Source organism: Trachypithecus francoisi, unplaced genomic scaffold (genome assembly GCF_009764315.1).
Source record: "Trachypithecus francoisi isolate TF-2019V2 unplaced genomic scaffold, Tfra_2.0 Lachesis_group4, whole genome shotgun sequence".
Classification (NCBI taxonomy): Eukaryota; Metazoa; Chordata; class Mammalia; order Primates; family Cercopithecidae; genus Trachypithecus; species Trachypithecus francoisi.
In genome coordinates this window covers 86,895,817-86,921,404 of record NW_022681469.1, presented here as the reverse complement: position 1 = coordinate 86,921,404, position 25,588 = coordinate 86,895,817, and the positions used below count along the sequence as shown (strand labels likewise).

The 25,588-nt window shown below is 33.7% G+C and overlaps 1 protein-coding gene across 1 annotated transcript in view; it reads left to right on the top strand.

Annotated features, from left to right (window-relative positions):
• Window positions 1-22,932, top strand: part of AGMO (alkylglycerol monooxygenase) — a 357,556-nt gene extending 334,624 nt beyond the window's left edge. The window contains exon 13 of the mRNA XM_033193230.1: window positions 22,736-22,932. Coding sequence (XP_033049121.1) covers window positions 22,736-22,810 — 75 coding nt within the window. The 3' untranslated portion in view covers window positions 22,811-22,932. The remainder of the gene's footprint in view (window positions 1-22,735) is intronic.
• The last annotated feature ends 2,656 nt before the right edge of the window (window positions 22,933-25,588 follow it).

Sequence of the window (25,588 nt, the reverse complement as noted above, 5' to 3'; positions counted from 1 at the left end):
GTAAATTCTGCCCTGTCTAGCCTTAACCCCAATCCCTGTGGAAAAAATATTTCTCCCTCATTGGACATTTATTTTAATATTCTATAAATGTGTCTGTTCTTTATATTTTCTTTTTAAAAAGCTACAGCATTTACCTAGTTTCCTCATTGAATAGAATCTTTAACAAATGCTCATTCTTATATCTATATGAAAATCACTTTGTTCTGAAAATTGTATTTTTATAAGGATAAAGAAAGTAGCATTTCAATATTGCAATATAATGCAATAATATCACTGAAACTACAATTTTATCAAAAATTGTACCTGCTAGTTGTTTCTTATATATCAATAATGATGGTATTTCTAGTAACCTATAGTGTTAATACTAAATTGAACAGCAATAATGATCAAGTCAGAAGTAACACTTACTATAACACTTCTTATTGTACGTCTTGAAGAATTTCAATATTTTATTTAAATAGCCTTTTGATCACTAATTTAAAATTATTATGAAATTATTGTATTCTAATTGTTATGATTTATCTACACATAAAATCTTGAAGTGGTGTTTGAATTAAATATAAAACTTAACCACATGAAATGCTTCATTCTTGAGTATATACACATTACACACAATCACACACACACATACACTCATGTGTCTATATTCACAACTCATTGGGGCATATTTTGAGACATTTTGGAAAATTCTATATGAACTGCATATTAGATAATTATATTAACATTAACTACATTTAATTGATGATATTTTTGTTAAGCATGTTGGGGAAAATGCTTGTTGAAAAATGAACACTGAAGTATATGGGGTAGATTTCTAGGTATTTGCAACTTCAAATATTCAGACATGTTTTGAGTGAGACAGAGACAGAGAGAGAGAGAAGGATAGATAGGGAAACCACGTATGGAAAAATACATGTGGAAAATGGAAAGAGGTTCAAGTATTTGTAGTGCCAAACTTTCCATTTGTCTGTAAGTTTGAAAATGTTCATTATAAAGAAATGGGGAAAATAATTTATTTAACAAAATAAATTATTAACCTATCCTGAAGAGGATAGGTTAATGGACATAACAGTTTCCTCTGTGAAGAAATATACAGGTATGGTTGCTAGTAACTACGGACCATTTCTAATGACTAGCCAAAAAGCAAGATGACTAACGTTGAAAAATATGTTTTTGCTTTAAGGGAATATTTGATCGAAAGTTAAAGATCATGAAATCTCAATCGCTCTACCCACTTACTGTCTTTTTTTTTTTTCTATCCGTTTTATTTTCAAAATATTTTGAGTTTTTTGTTTTGCTGTTCATCAGGCTCTAAGTTCATTCTGATTTCCAAAATCAAAAGTTGAGGCTACATTTCAGGTATCTGTGAACTAATTAATTGCGCTGATCACCAATTATTGAGTAATGTCAGGATTCTAATACCTAGACCAAAAAAAATCTGTTATTAGATAACTTGTAAAACATTTTGGATTGGGAAATATTAACTCTTCTTCCCAAAATGCTTTAATAGAGTGATTAAAAAGTAGCAACATGGACTAATTTGAAGCTTACATCTTGCCTTCTCCTCCAATAACATTTTAGACCAAAATCTTTCAAAGGAAAACTGCAGGATTATATTAAAAGTTTTACTCTCCAAACTGCATAACTGATCATAAGAAAATTATGTAAACACTCTATATGTTTTGTTGTGAAGTTTGAAATAATTTGAAAGTGAAAACATAATGCTATCTAAATATTAAAAATATTTGCTTTTTACATAGAGAAATTGTTATGAAATTGGTGAGATTGTACAACATGTATCTGACAATTACCTTCTAGTTCAAGGATACTGCAAAAGAAGAATAATTATGTTTCCTTTGCTGGATTTTTCTCTAGAGGAAGGGCAAGTGGCTATTCCTTGAAGGAAACAGATGCTTAAATTTAATTTTGTGGATGGTATGTTTAACATTCAATTGAACAATAGTTTTACAAAAAAACAGCTTCCATATGCTCATTTTCTCTTTAAAAGGGATTCTACAACTTCCAGTGTGCCTACAAACAAAGGCAACGTAGCATATCCTGCTTTTCACCAAGCAGAAGAAATATCAGAGTTGACTGCTGTGAAGTCAAAACCCTGTACTTGAATTTTTTAGGAGGAAAGGGGATTATGTCTATAGTCACCACTATTGCCCTTTGTCTCAGCAAGGGAAATAAAGAATTTAAAGTGAAAAACAAGGAGGAATTTCTTGTTTAACCGTGTCATTTTTTTCTCTCTTTCTGTGATTATGATGTAGGTAAAGTTGTTATTTCACAAAAGGCACCTTTCTAGCTATCAGCATTATCAGCCAGATTCCAAAGTTTTGATAGATGACTAACAAGAGCTCAGCCCTGGCTCAAGGAACTGACAGATGAACTTTTACTTCCAGAGGGGTTGGAACAGATTCATGGAAATCACCCTGTAATTCTGATCCGACACACATGTCCTCAATATCCAGAAGCCAAAAGGGGCCAAATGACTCTCCTACATTTTCTATGGGCCCACTACCAAGGAGGCATCCTGATTGAGAAAACAACAACAGAAAATATTTACATGATTTGCCTCTTTCTCCTTCTTTTCTTGGAGGTGTAAAACAACACCAAGTTATTCATCATGCTGACATACTCATTGTATTTTCCTAGTCTTTCAAGTCTTTATTGAATGTTTTTATGGTTTTCATTATTTTATAAGATTTATGAATATCATCACAGATAATAGCATCATCATTTTCAGCCTACATATCCTTGAACACCTACTTTATTTAAAATTAGATTAATTTCAGTGGATATAATTAGATTAATTTCAGGGGACAGAGTTTTAGATCTGTGTCCTGAAAATATATGCTATTTATTATCATAATAGTAGCATATATTGTTATTAGCCACTTGCGAATTCTAGGCTTGGTTTTACAATTGGTTATAAATTTAAATGGTTTTGAAATAAGGTTGATTTTCTAATAAGATAATTTATATATTCATATTAATAAAATACTTCTGGATTGATATTATTTCTGAATGAATATTATTATCACTGAGTCCTTAACATGCACAAGACAGAATGCCAAGCACTTTAAACAGGAACAACTCATATTTGATATTTTTCCGGGCCTTAAAGCATATCAGGGCCAGGCGTGATGGCTTACGCCTGTAATCCTAGCACTTTGGGAGGCTGAGGCAGGCAGATTGCCTGAGCTCAGAGTTTGAGATCAGTCTGGGAAACACAGTGAAACTCTGTCTCTACTAAAAAGAAAAAAAAAAAAAAAGAAAAGAAAATCAGCCGGTGGTAGTAGCAGGTGCCTGTAATCCCAGACACTTGGGAGGCTGAGGCAGGAGAATCGCTTGAACCTGTGAGGCAAAGGTTGCCGTGAGCCCAGATCAAGCCACTGCACTTCAGCCTGTGTGACAGAGCCAGACTCCATATCCAGAAAAAAAAACAAAAGAAAAAACACACAGTCAGGTGGACACATGAGATGTTCAATTGCCATTATAGCAGTCAGTATATAATGCAATAAAAGAAATAAGGCAAAAATTGTAAGGACTTAGAGGAAGCAGACATTATATATTGAATAAAAGAATGGACATCAGAAGATTCCATGAGCAAGGTATCATTGAGGCCCACCATGAAGGATGGGTGGGATTTAAAGAAGTGGGATTGGAGAAGAGAATTAGAGGACGTGAGTATGAAAGGAGCTGTACAACAGGAAAGATCAGGGGTGTGTGCGGGAAACATGTAATAAGCCATTTCAGGAGAGCATAGATATATTTTCTTAGGTATATACTCCTTGGAGAACTCATTCACTTTCACGGTGTAATCCCCCCAAATCCTTTAAATCCATCTTTTTCTCTCCATCCCCCAGCCAATACTACTTTCCTTCTGGCCACTGTCATCATCAGCTTACTGAGACAGTGTCCTAACAGTACTCTCATCCACTTAGCCAGTCTTCAATCTCCACACCAGAGCCTGGTGCTGAAGAGCAAATCGAATCACATGGCTCCAGGATGAGAATGCTTCAATTACCTACCTTGTCTTATAGAAGCCTCATCCCTCTTTACTCTTTACTTGTGCTTCTCGGGATTATGCTTCTCAGAATGTCTCTTAATTTCTTTAAACAAATGGTCTTTTTTTCCTTCTTGAATTGTTGTTTCTGGCCCCAAAACTTTTCTTCCTCCTGTGTTCAGCTAGCAAACTCCTCTTCATCTTTCTTGTCTCAGTTTAAATATTAGTTAATGTAATCATGCAATCATCCATTCAATTAGTTGTTAATTGAACAACTACTGTGCTCCAGCACTTCATTCTGCCAAACACTTTCCTTGATTGTCTAGACTATATTAGATGTCCCTGCTGCACACAGCACACTGCATTGTGACTGTGCAAAGATCTGTATTATCTACTCTAGTTCAAACCCCATAAGAGTAGAAATGGCCTGGTTGATAATTGTAACTTTATGAATAATTATTTCCTGAATAAGTATTGTAATCTTCACCTTTATGGTAATGAATATTGTATAGATAATTTGTGCATGGAGGTACCTAATACAAATTTGATCAATAAATGAATGAAGCTAAAATACTCTCTCTTATCTAACATGATTCTGACAGGTTTACCTGACTTGTTCCCCTATTTAATTCACATTACATATTTTAACTTTTATTATGGCATTATCCTTCAAAGATAAGGATTCATATTACTCAGTCTGGCACTGAATAGCCCCATAGATGGACTTCTCTTTCAATTTTTCTTTTAATTCCAAATATGTTGAAAAAGAGTCAGGCCAATCTTTTCTACCAAAAGGTTGATTGTGGATTCTGTGCACCATGCTTCAACTGAGTTAGTCCTTCTTCTCGCCACCTCAAGTCTGATCTGTCTCTCCAGCCAGCAGGAGTATCACCTCTATTCTGAAGCTTTCCTGACCTTTCACAGGTCTTGTTGAACTCCTCTTTTTTTTTAATTAATAAATATTTTTAAACTATATTTTTTTCAAAAATACAGAAAAGATAAAACAAAATATCCAGAATTTTACATTAGCCAAGCTTAAAGAGAGTTAATATATTTTTAGATTTTTTAAAGGAAATGAATTTTTTAATCTGAACATTTGAAGCCCACTCCATTCAACCACATTCTTTTCCTTCCTGTCCAATGCAATCACTATGTGAACTAACCACTAAAGAACTGAAAGAACTGTTGAAAGAGTAACCATTAAAAGAACTAAAACATGTGGCCCAAAATAGTAAAACAAAAATTTACAAAATACACACACACACACACATGCACACACACATACCCGTAGTCAATATAGTATTAATGTCTCTCATTCTTCTGAAGGAAGATGTAGCTCTATTCACTATATATCGTTAATATACAACAGACTTCTGCTTTTAAAAAATTACATAAATAATTCCATACTGTTACATTTTCACTCAAATTTGTTCTTGAAATTTATCCACATTGGAATATGAAACTTCATTTTCATTTTTATCATGTACAGCATTTAATTGATACCATCATTTATGTCTTTTTTCTTATTGATAAATTTACTAATTTTTTTCTACAATTTTACAATTTAGATATCCCTCAATTTTGATATGCAGTATATTCATTGTCATTTAGTTTTATTTAATGGCACCAAACCCCCAGGACCCACAGTTTACCTACATAGCAATCCTTCACATGTACCTCTGAACCTAAAATAAAGTTACATAAATAATTAATAATTTTTCTCATAAATTATGGTGAACAATTAATTATTTAACAGTGTGCCATTTAGTAATTCTATTTTGCTTTATATTGTTATTCCCGCTCCACTATTCTTCTCGTTCACTTTCTTGAATTTCAATTAGACACATTGTATTTTGAATTTTAACTTCTATATCTCCATGTATTTATTTTCATCTTGTAGCTTACTAATTTTATTTTCTTCCAAGTGTGATTAGTTTTATTTGTCAGTTCATTGGAATTTTAATTTCAATAACTGTATTTTAATTTAAGATGTTTCTATTTGATGTATGTTTACATTTACCTGCTATTTATTTTTAGTCCCTTACTTGTTTCTCATCATTTCTATTTTTAATCCCTTTAAACTTAAAACATTTCTTACTTTATAATATCTTTTCTGCTTCTTCATTACTTTTTATATTTGTGGTGTAAATTCTCCATTTCTTGCACATATTAAAGTCTCTCTCAAGATATCTTTGTTTGTCTTAAGTGTGTATGTGTGAGAGAGAGAGAGAGGGAGAGAGAGGCACACACAGAGAGAGAGAGAGTATGTATGTGTTCATACATTTAAATTTTTATTGTGAACTCATCCTCAGTTGAGACTGTCAATCTCCCTGGGCTTCCCATGTTCCTTGGGATATGGGAGCATCTTTATGGTGTTTAACATTTCTTTCTTTGGGGGTCCCAACAATTTCATACGACAGACACAGTTTTATGTTAATTTCTCAGCTTTAGATATCTGAAACACATCCGACTGTGGAAATATTTGGCTTTTTCAATTTCTCTATCTATATCATGAGGCCACCTAAAAGCTTCCTTGCCACTTTTCTGGGCCAGTGGTTATTTTTGTTGTACTTTTTCACGTATTGGACATCATTTATTAGATTATCATTTCCAGCTACCACAGCCCTCAAAGATTCAAGATCACATTTCATGGCTCAGTTGCAACATCACAACTTCAACTGTATTTCCTTCCTCACCTTCTCGTTTTCCATAGACTCTAGTATTTCTTTTCTTTTAAGGTAAGTTATATATTAGGTTTTCAAATGGTGCATTTATTTATAGTAAAAGAGAATTTTGTGTCTGTGAATTAGGACACTTTACGGAAGTCCCAGTGCCTTTGAGGGTATGAGATATGTACATCTATATTTCACATTGCCAAACATTGTCAGAGGGATTGGGCATATATGCATGTACACACACACTTTTTCTGTCACTTTGGTTCTTGCACTTACATAGGATCATAATGCATGCTCAATTGATATATGTTGATCTATTAATCCTAGAGTTCTTAAATCTCCCATGCAATAAGTAATTTTTAGTTTCATACTTTATATTTTATATCTAAAAAAACACTTGATTTTTTTGACATATACTTGAATTCAGTATGCAATTGGACCAAAGGGTTTTGGTATTATATTGAATTTCAGTGACACTTTATTATTTTTCATCATTATTCTTTAATCTTTTCATTACTACTATAAATGAGTGATGCATATAGAATTCCAATAGAAAGATTTGGCTTATTCTTTGACCATGAAAGTTTCATAAATTAACTGTTATGGTGTGAAAATCAAGGCTCTTGGATTTTATTATTACCACTATGTTCGTTTGTGTCTACAGTATACAGAAAAAAAGAAAATAGAAAAAGGAGCCCTATAAAATTATAGCAGTGCAGAAAGTGTAGTTTTCTAATGCCCATTTAACAATTCCCCAGGAAAGCAGGCAACCCCTCCATGGACAAGAACAGAGACAGGGTTTGATCACAAGGCCAAAGCCATGAATTCTCTTTCTGATTGCTGTTTGGCCTGAAGGTTTGCTAAAAGCATCACAGTCCTAGTTAGACTGTTTTCCAGCTTTTAAATACACTGGAGTATGATTGTATTATGTGTTGACCCTGATTTATGTTGAAAACCCAGAAACATTTTTTCCAGAAGAAGTGCTTTGTGTATGTGTGAGCCTTTGAGGTCTGGTCCCATCTGAGAGTTGACTGGCTCACCTCAGTGTACTGTTCATTTATTCAGATGGCTTGCTGCTAAAGGAGGAATCTTTGAATGACCAGGGGTATTTCAGTGAAATAAATACTGTGAAGCAGATATGGGTTGTTTAAAATGTATCACCATGATGTAATATGTCAATGCTCAATTATACATTTGCATGCACCTTAAAAAATCCTGTCTCTAGAGAAAAACTGATTGTCATAATACTGCATTTCAATTAAGCCCACATCCTAGGCATTCTGAGTTCCAAATTCCTAAAACCCTCAAGTTAATGTGTTCCATGTTGTGGGGTTAATTTACATAAAGTCTTGGAGCTCCTGCTGCACTGTTTCAAATCTTGGTAGCTTTGATATTCTCCATAGTGTTATATACAAATACTATAAACTAGTTTTCACAAAGACAAGTTATGATTATCAGCAGGAATTAGATTCATACAGTGATCTCTAACCATCTAGTACCAAAACATTATGCAGACCCCCTTCACTTTGCAGTCTCTATAAAACACATCTGTTCCACTGTATGTGTTTTGAAAATTAAATGTACTAATATCATTCCTACTGACCCAGCCGCCAAACTCATGGGGGAGAATTCTGGTGTACAACTCAAGCTGTGTTGAGTCTTCAGATCTTTGGGGACCTAGTAACTCACTTCATCACAGTAAAAAAAAAAAAAAAAAAGAGAGAAAAAAAGAAAAATAAAATTTCTAAATGCATGTGCTTTCTTTGATCAAATTATAGAGAAATTTAGCCAATTATAATGAATTTAGTTAATATTCCTCCTTGTGAAATCGCCAAGGGCCACAACAGTCTTCTCATTTCAGGGTGTGAGGTTCTCTACGAGTCTTGCTTCATAACAAGGAGAACCCTTGTAGTAAATACTCTGTGTTGGGCTGATTTATTGCAGAGGGTCATCATTGGGGAAAGAAAAAGCTAGTTTTCGATTTAAAATTAGCTTACTCTACTTATAACAGAAGGTCTTGATATATTACATTTGTTGTGACAGAATTTATATTGGACTCATTCATTTGAAAGTTTGAAATAAAACTTCTGTCTGCATAGCTTCTTATAGGATCACTGCTGTCGAAGATGCAGTCAGAAATAACAAGAGATACAAAAAGATGTGGACAGTTAAAGCATTACTTTAAAATAAGCTTTTTATGTCCAAGAAGCCAAACTAAATATTCTTCTGTGTATTAAGATAAAGTAGAATGACATCATTTGTGCATTTAAGCTACTATCAGGATTTGGAACTTACCACCAATTGCAAGGTGTATTCCACTCTTTTTTTGACCATCACAAAAGCAACCACATCCTTTAAAAATATATTAGAGTAATAAGGTTCAATATTAAAAATAAAAAGTAGCAAGCCCTACAGATAAGTAGAAACATGTTAGAGCTCCTCATCCATACTTTTTCCTCTGCTCTTTTCCCCTTGACCCAAAGGTAGGATTGGTTTGAGTTATGAGAAACCTATATATAGACTTTCCTTTGGTTACTTTCCTCAGCCTTGCACAATGGTTCTCAAATTTGAGGGTGTGAGAAAATTGTCATAAAGCGTTTGTATATACAAAACCATGTGTATTATACTTTAGAGGTTATTGAAGGGATTATCTAGGGTAATTTTAACTGTGCATAACTTTTGCTGCATGTACTAACTTCGGAAGCTAACCAAAGAGGTTTCTGTTGCCTTTACTTAGTCATGAGAATTATTAACACATTTCTCCAGAATCCATAAAATATACCTTTGATATAATCATAAACACATTTTCAGCTACAAAGATACTTTCTGAAAATTCATAGTGTCCCAAAGTATAATTTTTCTCTTATTCAATATTTAATATTGGTTACAAATTTTCCATGGATTTGTTTTTACAGATTTTTCATAGCATAATTATTTTTAGAAAGTCTAGTGATTTCTTCCTCTCGTCTTTCTCTCTCCTTTATCTCTCACTGAAGAGAGAAATAAACAGCAACAAATTATGTATCATGTAAAAACTAAACATTTTAAAGGTTTAATTTTGTAACTGGATGTATACATTAATGGCCAGTTTATGTTTCTTGAACTATAAACACAACAAGCAAAATATTTCCCCTGTGAAATTTCTGTTGTCCTTGAAGTACTCCATTATTTACCAGTAACCATTAAAATTGTTCATTTTAAATGTTTTTATTTGAGTTCTTGCATTTGCAAAATTTTCATAAGAGTTATTGCTACTGCTGATGCTTTATCTACCATCCCTTTGGCAATATCCACTACGTTATTTTTCAGAGATGACTTTTATATATCCTAACTTTGTAAAATTTTGGGAAGCAGAGTGCCAGGAAGCTAACTTATCTCCATTGAGGTGACCAGGAATCTTGATATCTAGGAATTGATGATTTTGGAATCTATCTCTTCCATTCTTTGCCATTCTCTATGCATGCTTAAATGTGTGGAGGATGCTTTTATAAAAGGATTTTTCAGGTCTTTTTTTACCATTTAATTACATTATTGTGTAAAAAAATTGGGACAAGGAGAAGTATTTCTGATGTATCCTTTTTATTATAAATTTAAATTTGCCTGGAGGCAATCCTGGGAAATTTATATTTTTTTAATATTGTGTTGGTCATTTTTATTATTTTTTTCACATAATAGAACTGATAATAGATCTTGGAGATTTTCTATTTCTACTTTCTCATTGAACAAACAAACTGATTGTCCTGAGAAAATAAAACAATTCAGCTATTCGTGACTCGAAGGATGAGAATCCATGTTTCATGGTGCTCAGCCAGTGTTTTTCCTAGCATATCAAACTTTAGAATGTTGAAGACTTCTTTATACTTTTGACTGTGGTTTTCAAAAGTGATAGGTAAGAGAATCCATTGAGATAGAAAAAAATAAATATTAAAATTTTTATTTATACTTGTCTTATCTCATGAATTTTTTAAAAGATCTATTTATATGTGTCTCATATCAATAATAATTGAACAAAATAAGTTAAATCCAACGAGAGGAAGAACTTCTATGACATATTTTCAGTGTGAAGTTTGGAAAACATTGCTGTAAATGCTGATCTAATATCAATACTGACAATAATAGCACAATACAATCAACTGAAACTGCTGATGTTTGTTGAGTGTTTGCACGTATTAAAGTCTGTAGTAAGTTTTCATGTACCTTATTTAAATTAAACATTACAACAACTTTGTAAGATTTTCTTTTTCAGCTGAAGATACTGAGGCATAGCAGGGTTAAGTAACTTCCCTAAAGTGGAACTGTGATTAAAATTGACTTCTTTTTTTTGCCCAAAATGCTACTCAAAGCACTGAATCATGGTTACTTCAGGGAATACTCTACCTGCTAAATGAGGATGATTCATCGCTTACTCTTATAAGAACCCTGTTAAGATAGCTGTGCTGGATATGATTCATTTTACAAGTAAGCTAAGTCAGTGGAAAATGTAATATAGTCCTGGGATTGATCTCATTTTAGTAAAATATTTTGCTTTTTCATTGAATGACAACATTATAAAGATAATTCTACCTGAAGATTTAGAAATAAAGTCTGTACAAATCTAATATATGTTCATGAAAAACTCAAGGCCATAGTACTCACCAGTAACATCTCTGCCAACAGTGAAATGCCTGGCATGAAAAAAGATTGAGATAAATACTTGTGAATTAATACAACCTAACAGAGACTGATTCAATGTAATTCTTTTTTATGCAACCATTCACCTTTGAAGTGGGTCCCATGCTATTGTGTGTGTGTATGTGTGTGTGTGTGTGTGTGTGTGTGTATGTACTCCATGCCTAACACTAAATAGATAGTGAATGGATGGAATAACATACTTATTTTAGAGAAATGTGAAGGTTTACTATTTTGTGACTAATATGTTAGGTTTTCCTACATTGAATCTAGACTGAACATTTTAATAGGTTTTCAAGAGTTTCGATTGTCCAGCAGAGCATTGTTTACAATACAGCAAAGGTATGGAACAATAATTCTCCAATGCGTTTTCATGACCTTTCTTCCTCCATTGTGTTTGGCCCTTTCCTTTGCAGTTCTGTTCTCAATTTGCTAGTCCAAAAATGTATCATGGCATTATTGTGGTTCCACTCAAAATTGACTCAGCTTTGTTGAATGCTATTATTTTTACATTTGTCAAAAAATATTTCAAGAAAACACTATAACTAAAAGATTGTCTGTTTATTGTAGAAAAGGTTTATGCATATATTTCCATTGTGTTGCTCAGGATCCCCCAGATTTTACACAGAAGATCTGTGTAAAAATAATTATTTTAGACATAGTTTTATATATGAGTAGGGAATTTAATGTAATATGAAAGAACAAAATAGTAGTTTGGTAATAGTGAGTGGGAGGATATTTAGAAATTATTCCATATTTTGTCATAAGTAAGGAATTAAAATAAAAATGATATTAAGACACCAAAGTGTGTTTCAAAAGGCTGGTATAAAAACTCAAAAACACATGGAATGCCATGGTGTAAAAGGACAGGGTCCATAATAGAAATACTTTTAAATGATCAATCCACAATTGTAATAGTTACTCACTAAAATCTTATGTCACTTTGTAGAATTATATTTTCCCAGCAATTATCATATAGCCACAGCTTTAAAGGTATCATTTTAACTTATGACCACCAATGAGAAAGAGCTGACTAAAATCTCTCATGTTCCAAAATCTGCTTATAATTTATATCTCATCTGTCACTTTCTGTTTTCACTTTTAATTTACTGAGTCTTTTAAGCAAGAATAGTAGCATAATAGTCTCTCATATTCTTATATTACTTTATAATTTAAAAAGTAAGTCAATACTTAGTAAAATCCTGTGAAAAATCAGGGAAGCTATTCTTCTCATTTTATAAATACAGAAGCAAAATCAAATTGACCTCTTGAGGCAAAATAATTTGTGTTGAACTGGGACAACCTACTCTGCTTATTCCTTCTGCAGAGTTTTATTTCTTTCATTTTACCAGTCCCTTTATGTCCCAAGTTACAGTAATTGCAATGTGTATGCAGTATATCATCCTTAGTCTATTCACTAATTTACTAATGGCACTTTCATTTTCTGTAAAATAGCTTTAAGTTTTTGAATTAACAATATCACTTTATCCAAAGCTGGTTTTCATAAACAACTTGAAAAATATTTTCTCTGCTGCTTTTAGTCAGTAGTCATTTTTATTTGAAAGGGTCTAATTTAAAACTCAGATCAAATAATATGTTCTACCGTCTTGGAGGAAATAAAATTATCACAGAAACAGTAGATATATTAAGGAGAAGTGGCCTACCCAAGTATTTTTGTTTTTCTGAATTATTGGGATAAAAATAATAAGAATCTTAGGACAGAAAATTAAATGCAATTCTGTTCTCTGTTATAGGAATATCACTCCATTATACAAGAAATTAAACAGTTACCTGGTAATATAGATTACTGAAGCTCCAATTCATTTCTTTAAGTAAATTCATATTCTAATATGTCAAATATAGAAATCATTTTTTAAAATACCTTGAATTTGCTACCTATAAGCATGAATGAGTCATTTAACATTTCAGTTTCCAAATATCAAATCCAGAAAGTGAATACATATTTTTTAAAAGCCAGGAAATTCCATCTATCTGACTTAAAATGTAAATCAACATCTTCTAGATTAATATTAGCAGAGGATCTTATGTACTATTTCATTGATACACTTACCTGGAGATTGCAGCATATATTAACCTTGTTAAATTATATTTTTGAATATATGAAAATGAAAAAGAAAATGTGTTGTAATGCAAATGGATAATGCAGTATATGATTGTTTTTGGCCTGGGTCATGGGAAAAAATGAGAAATCAATCAAATTAAGTGCACACTTTAATCTTATCATTTTATAAGGAAAAAGAAAAATTATTGTCCCTGAAATGTGGAGATTTCACATCTTTCCAATACTCTGTATCATTTGAGCTTCTTCCCAGCAGCTGATATGTTTTTTATCTTTGTTTTAATAATAAAATTATTATTATCATCATATCGTCATCATCATCATTATTTGGAGTAAAAGAGATGTGAGGTGTTGATACCGGCTCACACCTTTTTTTATGACTAGAAAGGAGAAAATATGTTCTTTGAATGTTTGTAGTGTTTATGTCATCAGTACCTAGGTTGCCAAGTCTTATTGAAAACAGCTGGGTGCCTGTTGCCTGCCTCTCCCTTTGTTGGAACTGTTGCCAGAACAGGTAGTCAAAAATGGAAAGTAAGGGAAAATTCAGGCATCTGAGGTGTCTCTCAGGAAAGCAGCTGTGGCTTCCTTAGGAAGCAGTCATTGTTTCCCACCAGTCAAGACTCTGTATACCCTTGGGTCCAGTTCTGGAATGGCTGGTCCTGTAGTTTATGACTTCAGACTTAGGCGAGAAACCATTTGGGCAGTCCCATCTCTGGCAGAACACTGAGAGAAATCCCCCAAGCTGCAAGCCATATGTGGGTTGCTGGCCTTCTATTAGCCTGTGCTGGGAGGTTCCCATTTACTGGGGCTCTAATCATCCCTTTGACATAAACAAAAACAATACGAAAGAATCTTTTCAAAACATATCTTTTCAAGATAGGCTGTCTTATTTTTAAAACCAGACATCACTATGATTTCTGTAAACATGGCATGTTTTCCCTAAAAACGAACTCATTTTTAAGAGAATTTTTTCGTTTCCTACATAGTAGATAAAGTCAAATAATTTGTTTAAGAGCACACTAAAAAATCCTGGATAAGCTGTATTGAATGTTATTCCGCATTTGTAAACACATGCTCTTCCAGATTGAAGTTTTTGTACTTCAAGTATTGAAAACTGTTAGCCATGTGGGATGCCTTAGACTCTTTATTTATGACAGAGAAATGCCAGAAGTATGTTTTGCTCTTTGGAATACACTGAAAATCGGTGTGCTGTGGTAAGAGGATTGGGGAGGAAATGGGAGACACCGCCAGTCATTTAGCACAAAAATGACCTTTTGGTAAAAGATTAGGACTGAATTATTTTCTTGATAATTTTTTATGGAATCAAACCCCTGGTTTTAAAATGTAAATGCTTTAAATTTTAGCGGTCAGTGGTAAAAGGTATTAGAAAGGTGTAGTACTTTGAATTTAGATTAAATGCCGTGTTTCTCATCATTCAAGAGAGTTCTGTTAGGACACTTAAGGACTATGATGAATCCAGCAACAGCTTATTCAAAAATCTTCTGTTTTAAAACATGCTGGATAGGAGGCAAACAATTTTGTGCCAATGTTAGGCATACGCAGAAATATTAAATGAAATTGTTTGTAGTTGCAGCTAGAACTTATTTACAGAAATATAAGAGTAAAATAAGAAAGTTAATGAAAGAATTTTTAGATTCACAGAACTATCTTATACTTCAAAAAATAGTGCTGTCATAGTTTTCAGAGGATGGGGTCAGGATATTTTGAATGGTTTGCCCATCACTAATTTTAATGAGTAAAAAAGTCTCAACAGAGAGTCAAGCTAGGTATAATGTTCATCAGATGCCTTGTTATTTTTCTGCCCTTGTTTTATTCCCAACTTTATAAAAACTAAAACAGATCATTCTTAAAAGTTTTTTATAGTCCTGATTTTAAAAAAAAAAAAATCTTCTCACATCCGTAAAGAGTAAAAAACATGAGGTTCCATGGTGAGCACCAGGGGAAGATTATTGGTGGAAAAAGATTATTTCTCTAAAGTATACTTTTACTAAGATACTTTTGCCAACATCATGGTCAGTGTTCTTCCAAACGTTTCTTCTCACAAATGATATTTGGCCCTTTATTAATTTGACCTTATTGCAGCCCTCTCTCTATGTATCCTTACTGTTCCTCCCCTGCAGTGTTTAAGAAAAAGTCCAAAACGTCACTCTTCTCTAGCATTAAGAACTTGGATGATTAGAAAAACACAAATTCAAGCTTCAATGTAAACAAGGCACATCTTCTGGACACCCCATGAATATATTAATGATTTATATCACAGACATAATTTGTGATTCATGATTTATAAATCACAGACATAATCAAGTATGGTTGTCTCTAAGTTTTCTCTGCGTGTTAGTTGTGGTAAATCTATTTTCACTTTTATTTGTTTATTTATTTATTTAACTTTATTTTTTTGAGACAGAGTATCATACTGTCGCCCAGGCTGGAGTGCAGTGGTGCGACCTGCCACCATGCCTGGCTAATTTTTTGTATTTTTAATAGAGACAGGGTTTCACCGTGTTAGCCAGATTGGTCTCGATCTCCTGACCTCGTGATCTGCCCGCCTTGGCCTCCCAAAGTGCTGGGATTACAGGCTTGAGCCACTGCGCCTGGCCTATTTTCACATTATGCTAGTGTCTATATACCTGACCTTTTGACAAACTTAAACTGAAAATATAATAATCTAAGCTGGAGAAAATAGAGAAGTTGGGTCAGAACATCAAGAGTATGTGTATCAAAATATTTAGAAATTCTCCAGGAAAACAATGTAAATAGAAGTGTATCAGTGTTTATAAGGAAAGGCAAGAATCGAGTAGTTATTCAAAGACAATTTAAGAATCCACATTATTAGAATGTCATTCTCTTAGAACAAGGGTTGGTAATATTGTAATTTTTAAGGCCATCTATCTCATAAAAACACTTTACTCATAACTTCCAAATCAAAGATGAAAAATTCACAAATGTTTTTGAGAAACGTAGCATCTATTTTCACTTTATGCTAACTATGGTTTGTACAATTCTAACCAGATGGGTTTACATGTACAGTAGCTAATTCATGCTAACTGTATTAAAGTATATTCTCTGACTTATGGCTAGGCTTTGGAGACCTCTAAGTGATCTCTAATCTTTTGACTAATATTTATGGTTTTCAAATGTTATCATGATAGTTTAAATGTGGTCTGGATGAACAATAGGCTTCTCTTCCATAGTATTGTCCAAAAGGATGCACACTTTCTTAGGCAGTTTAGACCTTTAGAAGTGAGTAAATAATTGTATATAATTAGGGAACTGAAATAATGGTTGAAATGAAAGATTCTGCATTTGCTGTGTAAATTGAGCTAGTACTTTTTGTTACTCTAATTGCAAGTGTCTTTTGCCCCCATTGAATAGTAAAATCTGCTGTTTCCATTTTCGGAGTTCAGCTGAAGCAGTGAAAACTCTGTCTTAGTGTGTATTTTGTATTTATCTTTTTAAAACTTGATTGTGTTATGTTTAGTATTTTCTCCTGTTCAAAAATTAATAACAGTAGATATTTATTGATTGAATGATATTCTTTTCAATAAGATGTGCAACAAGCACACAAATACCTCTTCTGATACTATTGATATTCTTTTCAATAAGGTGCTATTATCACATGGTCATTCACATGAACTTTCTTTTTACATTGTTTATCATCAGCTAAGAACTGTGATATACATTTATAAACTAATGTAATACTGTTTGATTTAAAATTTAGATAGGAAAAAACATTAAAAGGTCTCGTATTAAACATAGCTGTGATTATGTTCTCTCTTGAATGGGGTATAGAAATAAGCACAATGGGATAATGCAAGATTTCCAAGTAATAGATGCAGTATTCGGAAATTATTTTTCTAACATTTTCTTTGCCTTTTTCTGAATATGAATAAATATTTTGGTAATATATAGAATATTGTCAAAGCTAAAGTCAACAATTCTCAATTTCTTATAAGTTGGCATTTGTGAAACTAGGTTTCACAAATTTTTTCTAGAAAAAAAATCTGTAATTATCTAATATATTTCTGATGTTTCCAGTTCATAAAGAGCTACAGCACATTTGGCTCTAATTTCTATTCTAGTTCCATTGTGCTTACTTGTCCTCTTGCGCTCAAAGGAAATAGAGATATTTTGGTGCAATCCAGGTTTGATCTCTTTTTGGGCTCTTATCTGTACAGCAGACAATGATCATCTCAAAAAAAAAAAAAAAAACATTGTGTTAAAAAGTATATTTAACACAGGGTTAATTTTAGTTTTCTTTAAATAATTTAGGAAAAACATACTGCATATTTAATGTGTTTCCTTTAAATCAATTCTTACTGTTGCGATTGTTATAGTTCTCTTAAATAGTTAACTGGCATTTTCTTTCTTTTTTTTTTTTTTTTTTTTTGAGACAGAGGAGTCTTGCTCTGTCACTCAGGCTGGCTGGAGTGCAGTGGCACGATTTAGGCTCACTGCAAGCTTCGCCTCCTGGATTCAAGCCATCCTCCTGCCTCAGCCTCTCCAGTAGCTGGGACTATAGGCACCTGCCACCACACTTGGCTAATTTTTTGTATTTTCGGTTGAGATGGGGTTTCACTGGGTTAGCCAGGATGATGTCAATCTCCTGACCTTGTGATCCGCCCGCCTCGGCCTCCCAAAGTGCTGGGATTACAGGTGTGAGTCACCCGCCCAGCTAGTTAACTGGCATTTTATAAACCTCACTGATACTACAGAAATAATTTTTCAGAAAAATGTAGTCTTCTATTTAGGGCCAATGCATACATTTGTTTAGAATACAAAATAGTTATTCTAATATTTTAATTTTTAAAAAAATTTAGGGAAATTTTAGGAAATAAGTATATAAACCTACATTTGACTAAAAATATGTAATTGACTAAATAGTAATAACCTTTCAATTTGTTGTAAAGTGACTAAGTCTGTCACTTTTATACTTAAAATAACTCAAATTTCTTCCTTGACAAAGTAGAGTAAGTGACTTCATCATTCAGCAAAATGGCTCAGCTCATTTAACATGTTTATTCATCCTATCAGTCATTCAGGGATATATACATAGTCACACCACTGCTGGCAATACACATAAAATTAAATAAGCTATATATCAGTGAATGTTTTCTATTTTAATCTTTGTGACAATAAAGACATGTTTGGGAGACAAAAAATTTTAGCAATTTCAGAGATTTTATTTCTCTTGTGAATAATTATTCAAGTACATTAAAGCTTTCATTTTACTTGTAAGCTTATCTAAAGGCTAAATTATTTGAAAAGTCTTATTTCATCACTTCCACAAAGGCTGTGGGAGGTTCCTAGATAGTTATCATTGGAACTTTCCACTGGACAAGGTGATATTTGTTTTTTTGTTTGTTTGTTTGTTTTTTCTGTCTTCTGGTTGCTTATTGATAAATATAGTAAGTGGACTGAAACCAGAAGAGACAGATATGTACATAGGTGTAAGTCACATCCATCAGATTTCTTTGTAATTTGAAGGTTTGCAATTTGAGAGCATGCAACAAGCACACAAATACCTCTTCTGATACTATTCTCTCTCCTTTAAGATTAGATGCTTGATTTGCTCATCATTAGAGCCATTTGAATAAGGCCTCTTAAAACACAGACATAAACCTGGGTGAGAGGGTATGTCCCTATAGGCCCAACTAGGGAGGATGAGATGGGAGGAGTGCTTGAGCCGAGGAGTTCGAGTCCAGTTCGGACAAGACCTTGTCTCTTAAAACAAAAGCAACACACACACACACACACACACACACACACTCACACACCTGAGAGGAGCAGCAGAATAAAACACCAGTCCCCATTAGGATTTTAATATGGATTACTGACAGATTAGCCACCAGCCAATTGATGAACATTTTGGAAAGGCCTGGTGGAAACGTGACAGCATCTGTACAGGCCAAAGTTCAGGCATCAGAGTTGAGGTTCCTGGGAAGTCAAGGAAATAGCCTGAAGACAAGGACCACTAATGATGTGTTAGCACAAGGAGGGCTTGACACTAAGAATGAACTTCCTCTGCTTTGTGTTTAGAATCCATCTGTTAAAATCATGGGACTTGCCTAGAACTAGGATAAAATAAGTGTGCATTGAGTTTGTATGTAGCCGGAAACATCATATCTGTAGATTAGAGACAAATATTGCAAACTAAAAAGTCTACAGTTTTCATCTATTTTTCCACTAGCCTAAGTAGGAATTCTGTCTTTATTTAACAAATATTTGAGAAATGTGTTAGTGAACTATCAAGTAAAGTAACATATTTAATCTAATCAACTAAGGAGACCTAAAATAAATGGCTTAATACAAAAATCAAGAGAACAGTTGGAAAAGGAAAAATGTAAGTGGAGTGACTACAGTAATCAGGTGGTTATATTGACTCTATGTTAAATAATTTTCTGACTTAAATTTGTATGTGCAATATGTATTTGAATCTATTATACATTGTATATAATATTTATATATAAACACATATATTCTAAAATATAAAATTAACTCTGTTTTCTTCTACTGAAATATTTTCTAATGGAATGGTATTTCAGAGTCACATATTTTTAGCAGGACACATTGATTTTATTTTATTTCTATGATCCTTTGCCAATCTGGATTTTATTATATATAAAAATTCCAAATTTGTTCTTAAAATATTGATTGTGAAAAGGTCTCAGAAGCCTAGCAGTTACTGCCACAAGAAAAAAAATAACTAGGAAAATCTAGGTGATGACTATAGAAAAGGAAATTAATTCACTTTATGAATTAATTCACTAATTAATTAATATAGATGTTCATATTCTTTGAAATGGTTTCCCAGGTTTTGCAGTTAGATTTTATTGGGGTTACTAGATAAATGTAAAACTTTATTCTAGCTCTGATGTTTAGTAGTTTTGTGATTCCCTGGTAAAACCACATGAATTTTGAATTCCCACTGTCTCATTGCCAAATTGGATACCAGTACTCCAAAGTTTGTCATGAGAATTAGATGACATAATCTAATAAAGGCATGTAGGACAATGCCGGCCTAAGCGAAGGTCTCCATTGCACATTAATATAATCTGATCCTGAGCCCTAGCCTTAACCAGTTGTACATGTCTTTGAAGGGATAACACACAGGAGCCTGAAACAAGCAAGCAAACAAAAAAACAAAGTAAGACTGCGAACCGCAGCTTTTTGGTAGGAATTTAAAAGCATTTCAGATAATTGGAAATGGGAAGATTTTTGTGATTTACTTAGAGGTAGGTCCTACAGGATAAAGGATATGAATCAGTTTCAAAGGTGGAAAGATTTAGTGGAAAGTGGTGGATTAATAACAAGGCATAACTACACATGCAATCTTTTCCACTTCCTCTTTAGGTAAAAATGTTTAACAGTACTGGGAGTCGAGAAGAAAGTATGAATAGTCTAGGGGAATTGAGAATGGAAAAGAGGAGAAGTATGAGATTTATGAGAATACTCCAAAAACTTTATATACAACTTTTGAGGTTTCACTGAAGTAATTCTCCTCAGCCTTCCCTCAGGGAGATCATCCTTGTGACTGCAGACACCAGATTCAAAACCAATAAAGACTTAGAGTGCAAAATATAGTTTCAATTCCACCACCCCGCACAACACAAGGTATCTATTAGTTGCTTGTTGAATATTCTGGATCTAAAGTAAATTATTTACTCTGATATTATAGATTTATCATCTCTGTCTCACTTGAAAAGCTATCTTCTCAGCGCCCCTCTCAGCATTAACCCATTTTCATGGACAAATGCAACTCATGGCACAAGTCTAAGAGTTTTAACAAATACTCCCCCCAGCACAATATTATTTTACCTGGCACCATCAGAAGAAATCCCATGAGGTCATTTCTCTTGAATTACAGTCAAAAGAAACAAAATCAAAACCAGCCTTTAAATACATTGTATTTGACTTCTGAGGCAACTCCAAAATGTTAATATTATTCTTGACTTCTCCTTCAATAAAACTGCTGATTTTATTTTTAATATTTTTTCATATTGTGAGTGTTATAGGCTAAAAGGAAGGCATGAATTCGAAGAAGTCCATCAAACTGGCTAATGTGAAGGATGATGGTTCTCTAGAAAGATCCAGGAGGTTCATATGAAACTGAACAACCCACTCATAAATCTAAACATCCTTGTTTGGGAGGATTGCTGTTGTTGTTGTTGTTGTTTTGCTTGGTTGTATTTTGCTTGTTGGCAGTGTTTTGTTCCTCATTCATGCTTTAATAGCAAAATCAGCACAGTTGAAGGTATTTTCTGTGAATTAACAGCTGTCGTTAGTTAACAGTCTTGACTTCACCAGAGTTCCCCACCCCAGAATGCTCCCATGCCTTTATCTTCTTACTTAAATGTTCTCTCTTTGTATATTTCAGTGAATCTTCCAGGTATAGTGATATTCTTCTTGAGGCGAGGCATCTGGTCCTATTTTAATAGTATGGAGGGGAAGTACACACATATATGAAAAAATATAGAGAAACTCCTGCACAGCTATCCCAATAACTCTGGTTGTTTTGGCATTGTTTTCTTTCATCGTCATTCCAGTACCCAACCACCTAAAATGGTGATCAGGAAAGCAATCCTATAGTTTTAATTATCAGTACCTAGGTAAGAGCAAAGGGAAGGGTTTGCTTTTGGGAAATCTGATGGTGCAAAGACCATGACCGGTGCCCGGATTGAACAAACTCAATGAACTTTGAGGCTGCTTAATATGATTTAGTTAAGTCTTCAGTGTGAAATAAATATGCAGTTACATTTTTACAAGTGATAAAATCAAATGACTAAGGTGGTAAATCATCAGCAGTGTTTAGAATTTAATTCACATTGGACAAAATTCATAGTAAGCTAGATCATACTGCCTTGGAGGGATTCTTTAACAATGTTTTTATTTCTCCTATTCCAAAGGTTTCTTAACCTATGTAAGCAATTAGATCATTTAATATAATACATACACCATGCTGAATCTCCAAATGTCAGAAGAAATATTTGAATATCTAACTTATCTAGCCCTATTCCTTGAAATGACCCAGATTTGTGAGTATAAGAAACAAGCCACAGAAATAAAACTTTTTAACTCCAGCTCCTATCTTCACAAACCCTGTTTTAAGTAAAATTGGCTAAGTTCTATCAGTGAGCAATTGCTAGATTTAATTTAAATAACTTGACTGCCTAAAATATCCATGTTCATTTTCCTCTAGGGAAATATTTTTAATTCAGTTGAGCGATAGTATTGATTGATTCACTTCTAACTTTTTTTTTCTCTTTGTGTTTTTTTCTTCAGATTGTTTTCTCCATTTGCATTGCTTTCTGGGGAGTTAGAAGCATGAAACAACTCACGTCTGGCCCCTGGAAATAACCTGAATTTGTACATAATTCTCTTTTAATGAGTTGTCCACAAGCATATTAAAATGTAATTATCTTATATAATGCTTATATGAACTATTTCTTAAATGAAAGATAAAATTACTTATTTACTATTGTTTGCTTTTCACATTTTTTATCTTCTATTAAAAATTAAAGTCACTTGTGGTTACTTCCCCCCTTTATCACTACAATTAAAAAAAATTCAAATATAATCATGTTATATTAACTGACAGCCTACAAGATCACAAGTATAAAAAGAAGGGATGAACTTAAAAACAGTAAAAACAAGAAGGAATATTGCCTTTGCATCAATTTGAAAACAATGTTTCCTTTGATGTCTGCTAAAATTATGCATAGACACATATTTATAGTCATAAAAATGTATTACATTGGTTGTCTTCCTAAGGCCAAATTTACTTTTGCAAACCATATAACCTAAGAAGCTGCATTCCAGAAAAAGACATCACTGAGGCCAGATACGGTGGCTCACTCCTGTAATCCCAGCACTTTTTGGGGCCGAGGTGGGTGGATCACGAGGTCAAGAGATAGAGACCGTCCTGGCCAACATGGTGAAGTCCTGTCTCTCCTAAAAATATAAAAGTTAGCTGGGCATGGTGGCATGCACCTGCAGCCCCAGCTACTCTGGAGGCTGAGGTAGGAGAATTGCTTGAACACGGGAGGCAAAGGTTGCAGTGCGCGGAGATCTCGCCACTGCACTCCAGCCTGGGCGACAGAGCGAGACTCCATCTCAAAAAAAAAAAAAAAAAAAAAGGCATCACTGAAGGAAAAATGAATAGAATTTGACAGAATTAGTTTTTTCAACAGGTTACTTTGTCATAGACTTCTCTAATGTGCTTGGTCAATTTGTTTTGGCAGACTGAGCAGCATGCAGCAATTCTGCATTATTTAAAATGGTCAGAACAATGTTAATTCTCTAAATAAAATGACCCAAGGTGTTGTGTATACATTGTTCATTGGGATTGCAAAAATCCGCCAAGTGTTTCATTAGGAGGGAACTGATAGGGATAAGCAGGATGAAGTCCAAAGAAGGAGGGCTGGAAAAAGTTAAAAAAATATATATTTATTTTTCATTTACCCAATATTTCTTGAAATCAAGTTAAAATTTAATAATTTAAATAACCAAAGACACATGTACTAAAAAAATTAATGCTGTTCTTCATTGAGCTTTGCCTATATTTATCACTAGGTTAAACAGCCTTACTAGTAGATAATCTCATATTAAAAATATGTTATTTAACCTTTGAATGGACAAAAATATGGAGTATTAAGAGAATCAGACTGCAGGTGTCTATGTGAACTCAGGATACGGAATTGAAGCACATTTAGTTTTCAAACTGGAACAGCAGAGGAAGATTAAATTTGGCATGATGAAAAAGCAACAAATTCTATCTCAATTATCAGAAGTGGGTTTGGCTTTGCTTCATTATTTTTATACTTCTTAATTTAACACATAGTTATGGAAAATAAATAAGCCTATAACAAATATTAAATCCGCTTTTGTCCTTTATCAACAATTTTTGCAGAATTTTGTATATACAGAATCATGTTACAGTAGGGAGCCCTCTGCTGGCTTGAAATTATGCAATTTAAGACATAAACATTCTCAAGACCCTGATTCTACATTCTAGAGACTTTTCAGTGTGTAAAATACATTCTTCAGTAATGGCAAAGAAAAGAGACTTTTTGCTAATCTTTACATAGTTGTTTAGTATGTCAAAAGAGCTTAATGATTCCCCAAGGAATGACACATAAATATGTGTAGATGCTTTAATATATGTGAATGTATACGATTAGCCTAAAAATGAGTTTAATAGGCCGGGCGCGGTGGCTCAAGCCTGTAATCCCAGCACTTTGGGAGGCCGAGACGGGTGGATCACGAGGTCAGGAGATCGAGACCATCCTGGCTAACATGGTGAAACCCCGTCTCTACTAAAAAAATACAAAAAATTAGCCGGGCGATGTGGCGGGCGCCTGTAGTCCCAGCTACTCGGGAGGCTGAGGCGAGAGAATGGCATAAACCCGGGAGGCGGAGCTTGCAGTGAGCTGAGATCCGGCCACTGCACTCCAGCCTGGGCGACAGAGTGAGACTCCGTCTCAAAAAAAAAAAAAAAAAAAAATGAGTTTAATAATGGAAACGTTAATAAATAATTCCCCCAAAGGATAAAAGATCCTTTTGTGGTGACGTTCAGTTTTCTTTGAATGAATTGAATTCTGTCTATTCTCTCTTTTCTCTCTTCGGTTTACCTCACTGTGATTGTGAATGGTTTTCTATTAGAAATACAGATATTTTCAAGACACACATTTGTACCAGTGAAAGTGGGAGTGGTTACCAGACAGGTAATGTTCCTGACACTTCCTATACAAAAATTATAACAGTGAGAAAATGATGACAATGAGAAATCTGACCTAACAGACTCCATCTTGCTTCTAACCTCCAAGCTGTCCTTGTTTATTCCCAGGCACAGGCCAAGCTAACGTTAGGAGGAACTTAGTTTACAGTTTGACTTTGAAACAAAAATGATAACAACACTTTCCTAAAACAAACTCCCTTCTTGCCTGAGGCCAAGGCTGCCTTTGTAGGACTAACAAATTAGCCACAAGATTAGAAAATAGGCTTAGGAGTCATACAGCTAGAGGCCACAAGATTCGAACTCTTCCCAATTGCTCCTAGGGATAACATCACTATTGTGAAACCTCAGATTGGTGCTGGAGATATTTTTTAGCTCCTGCACTCCATGGATCAGCTGGC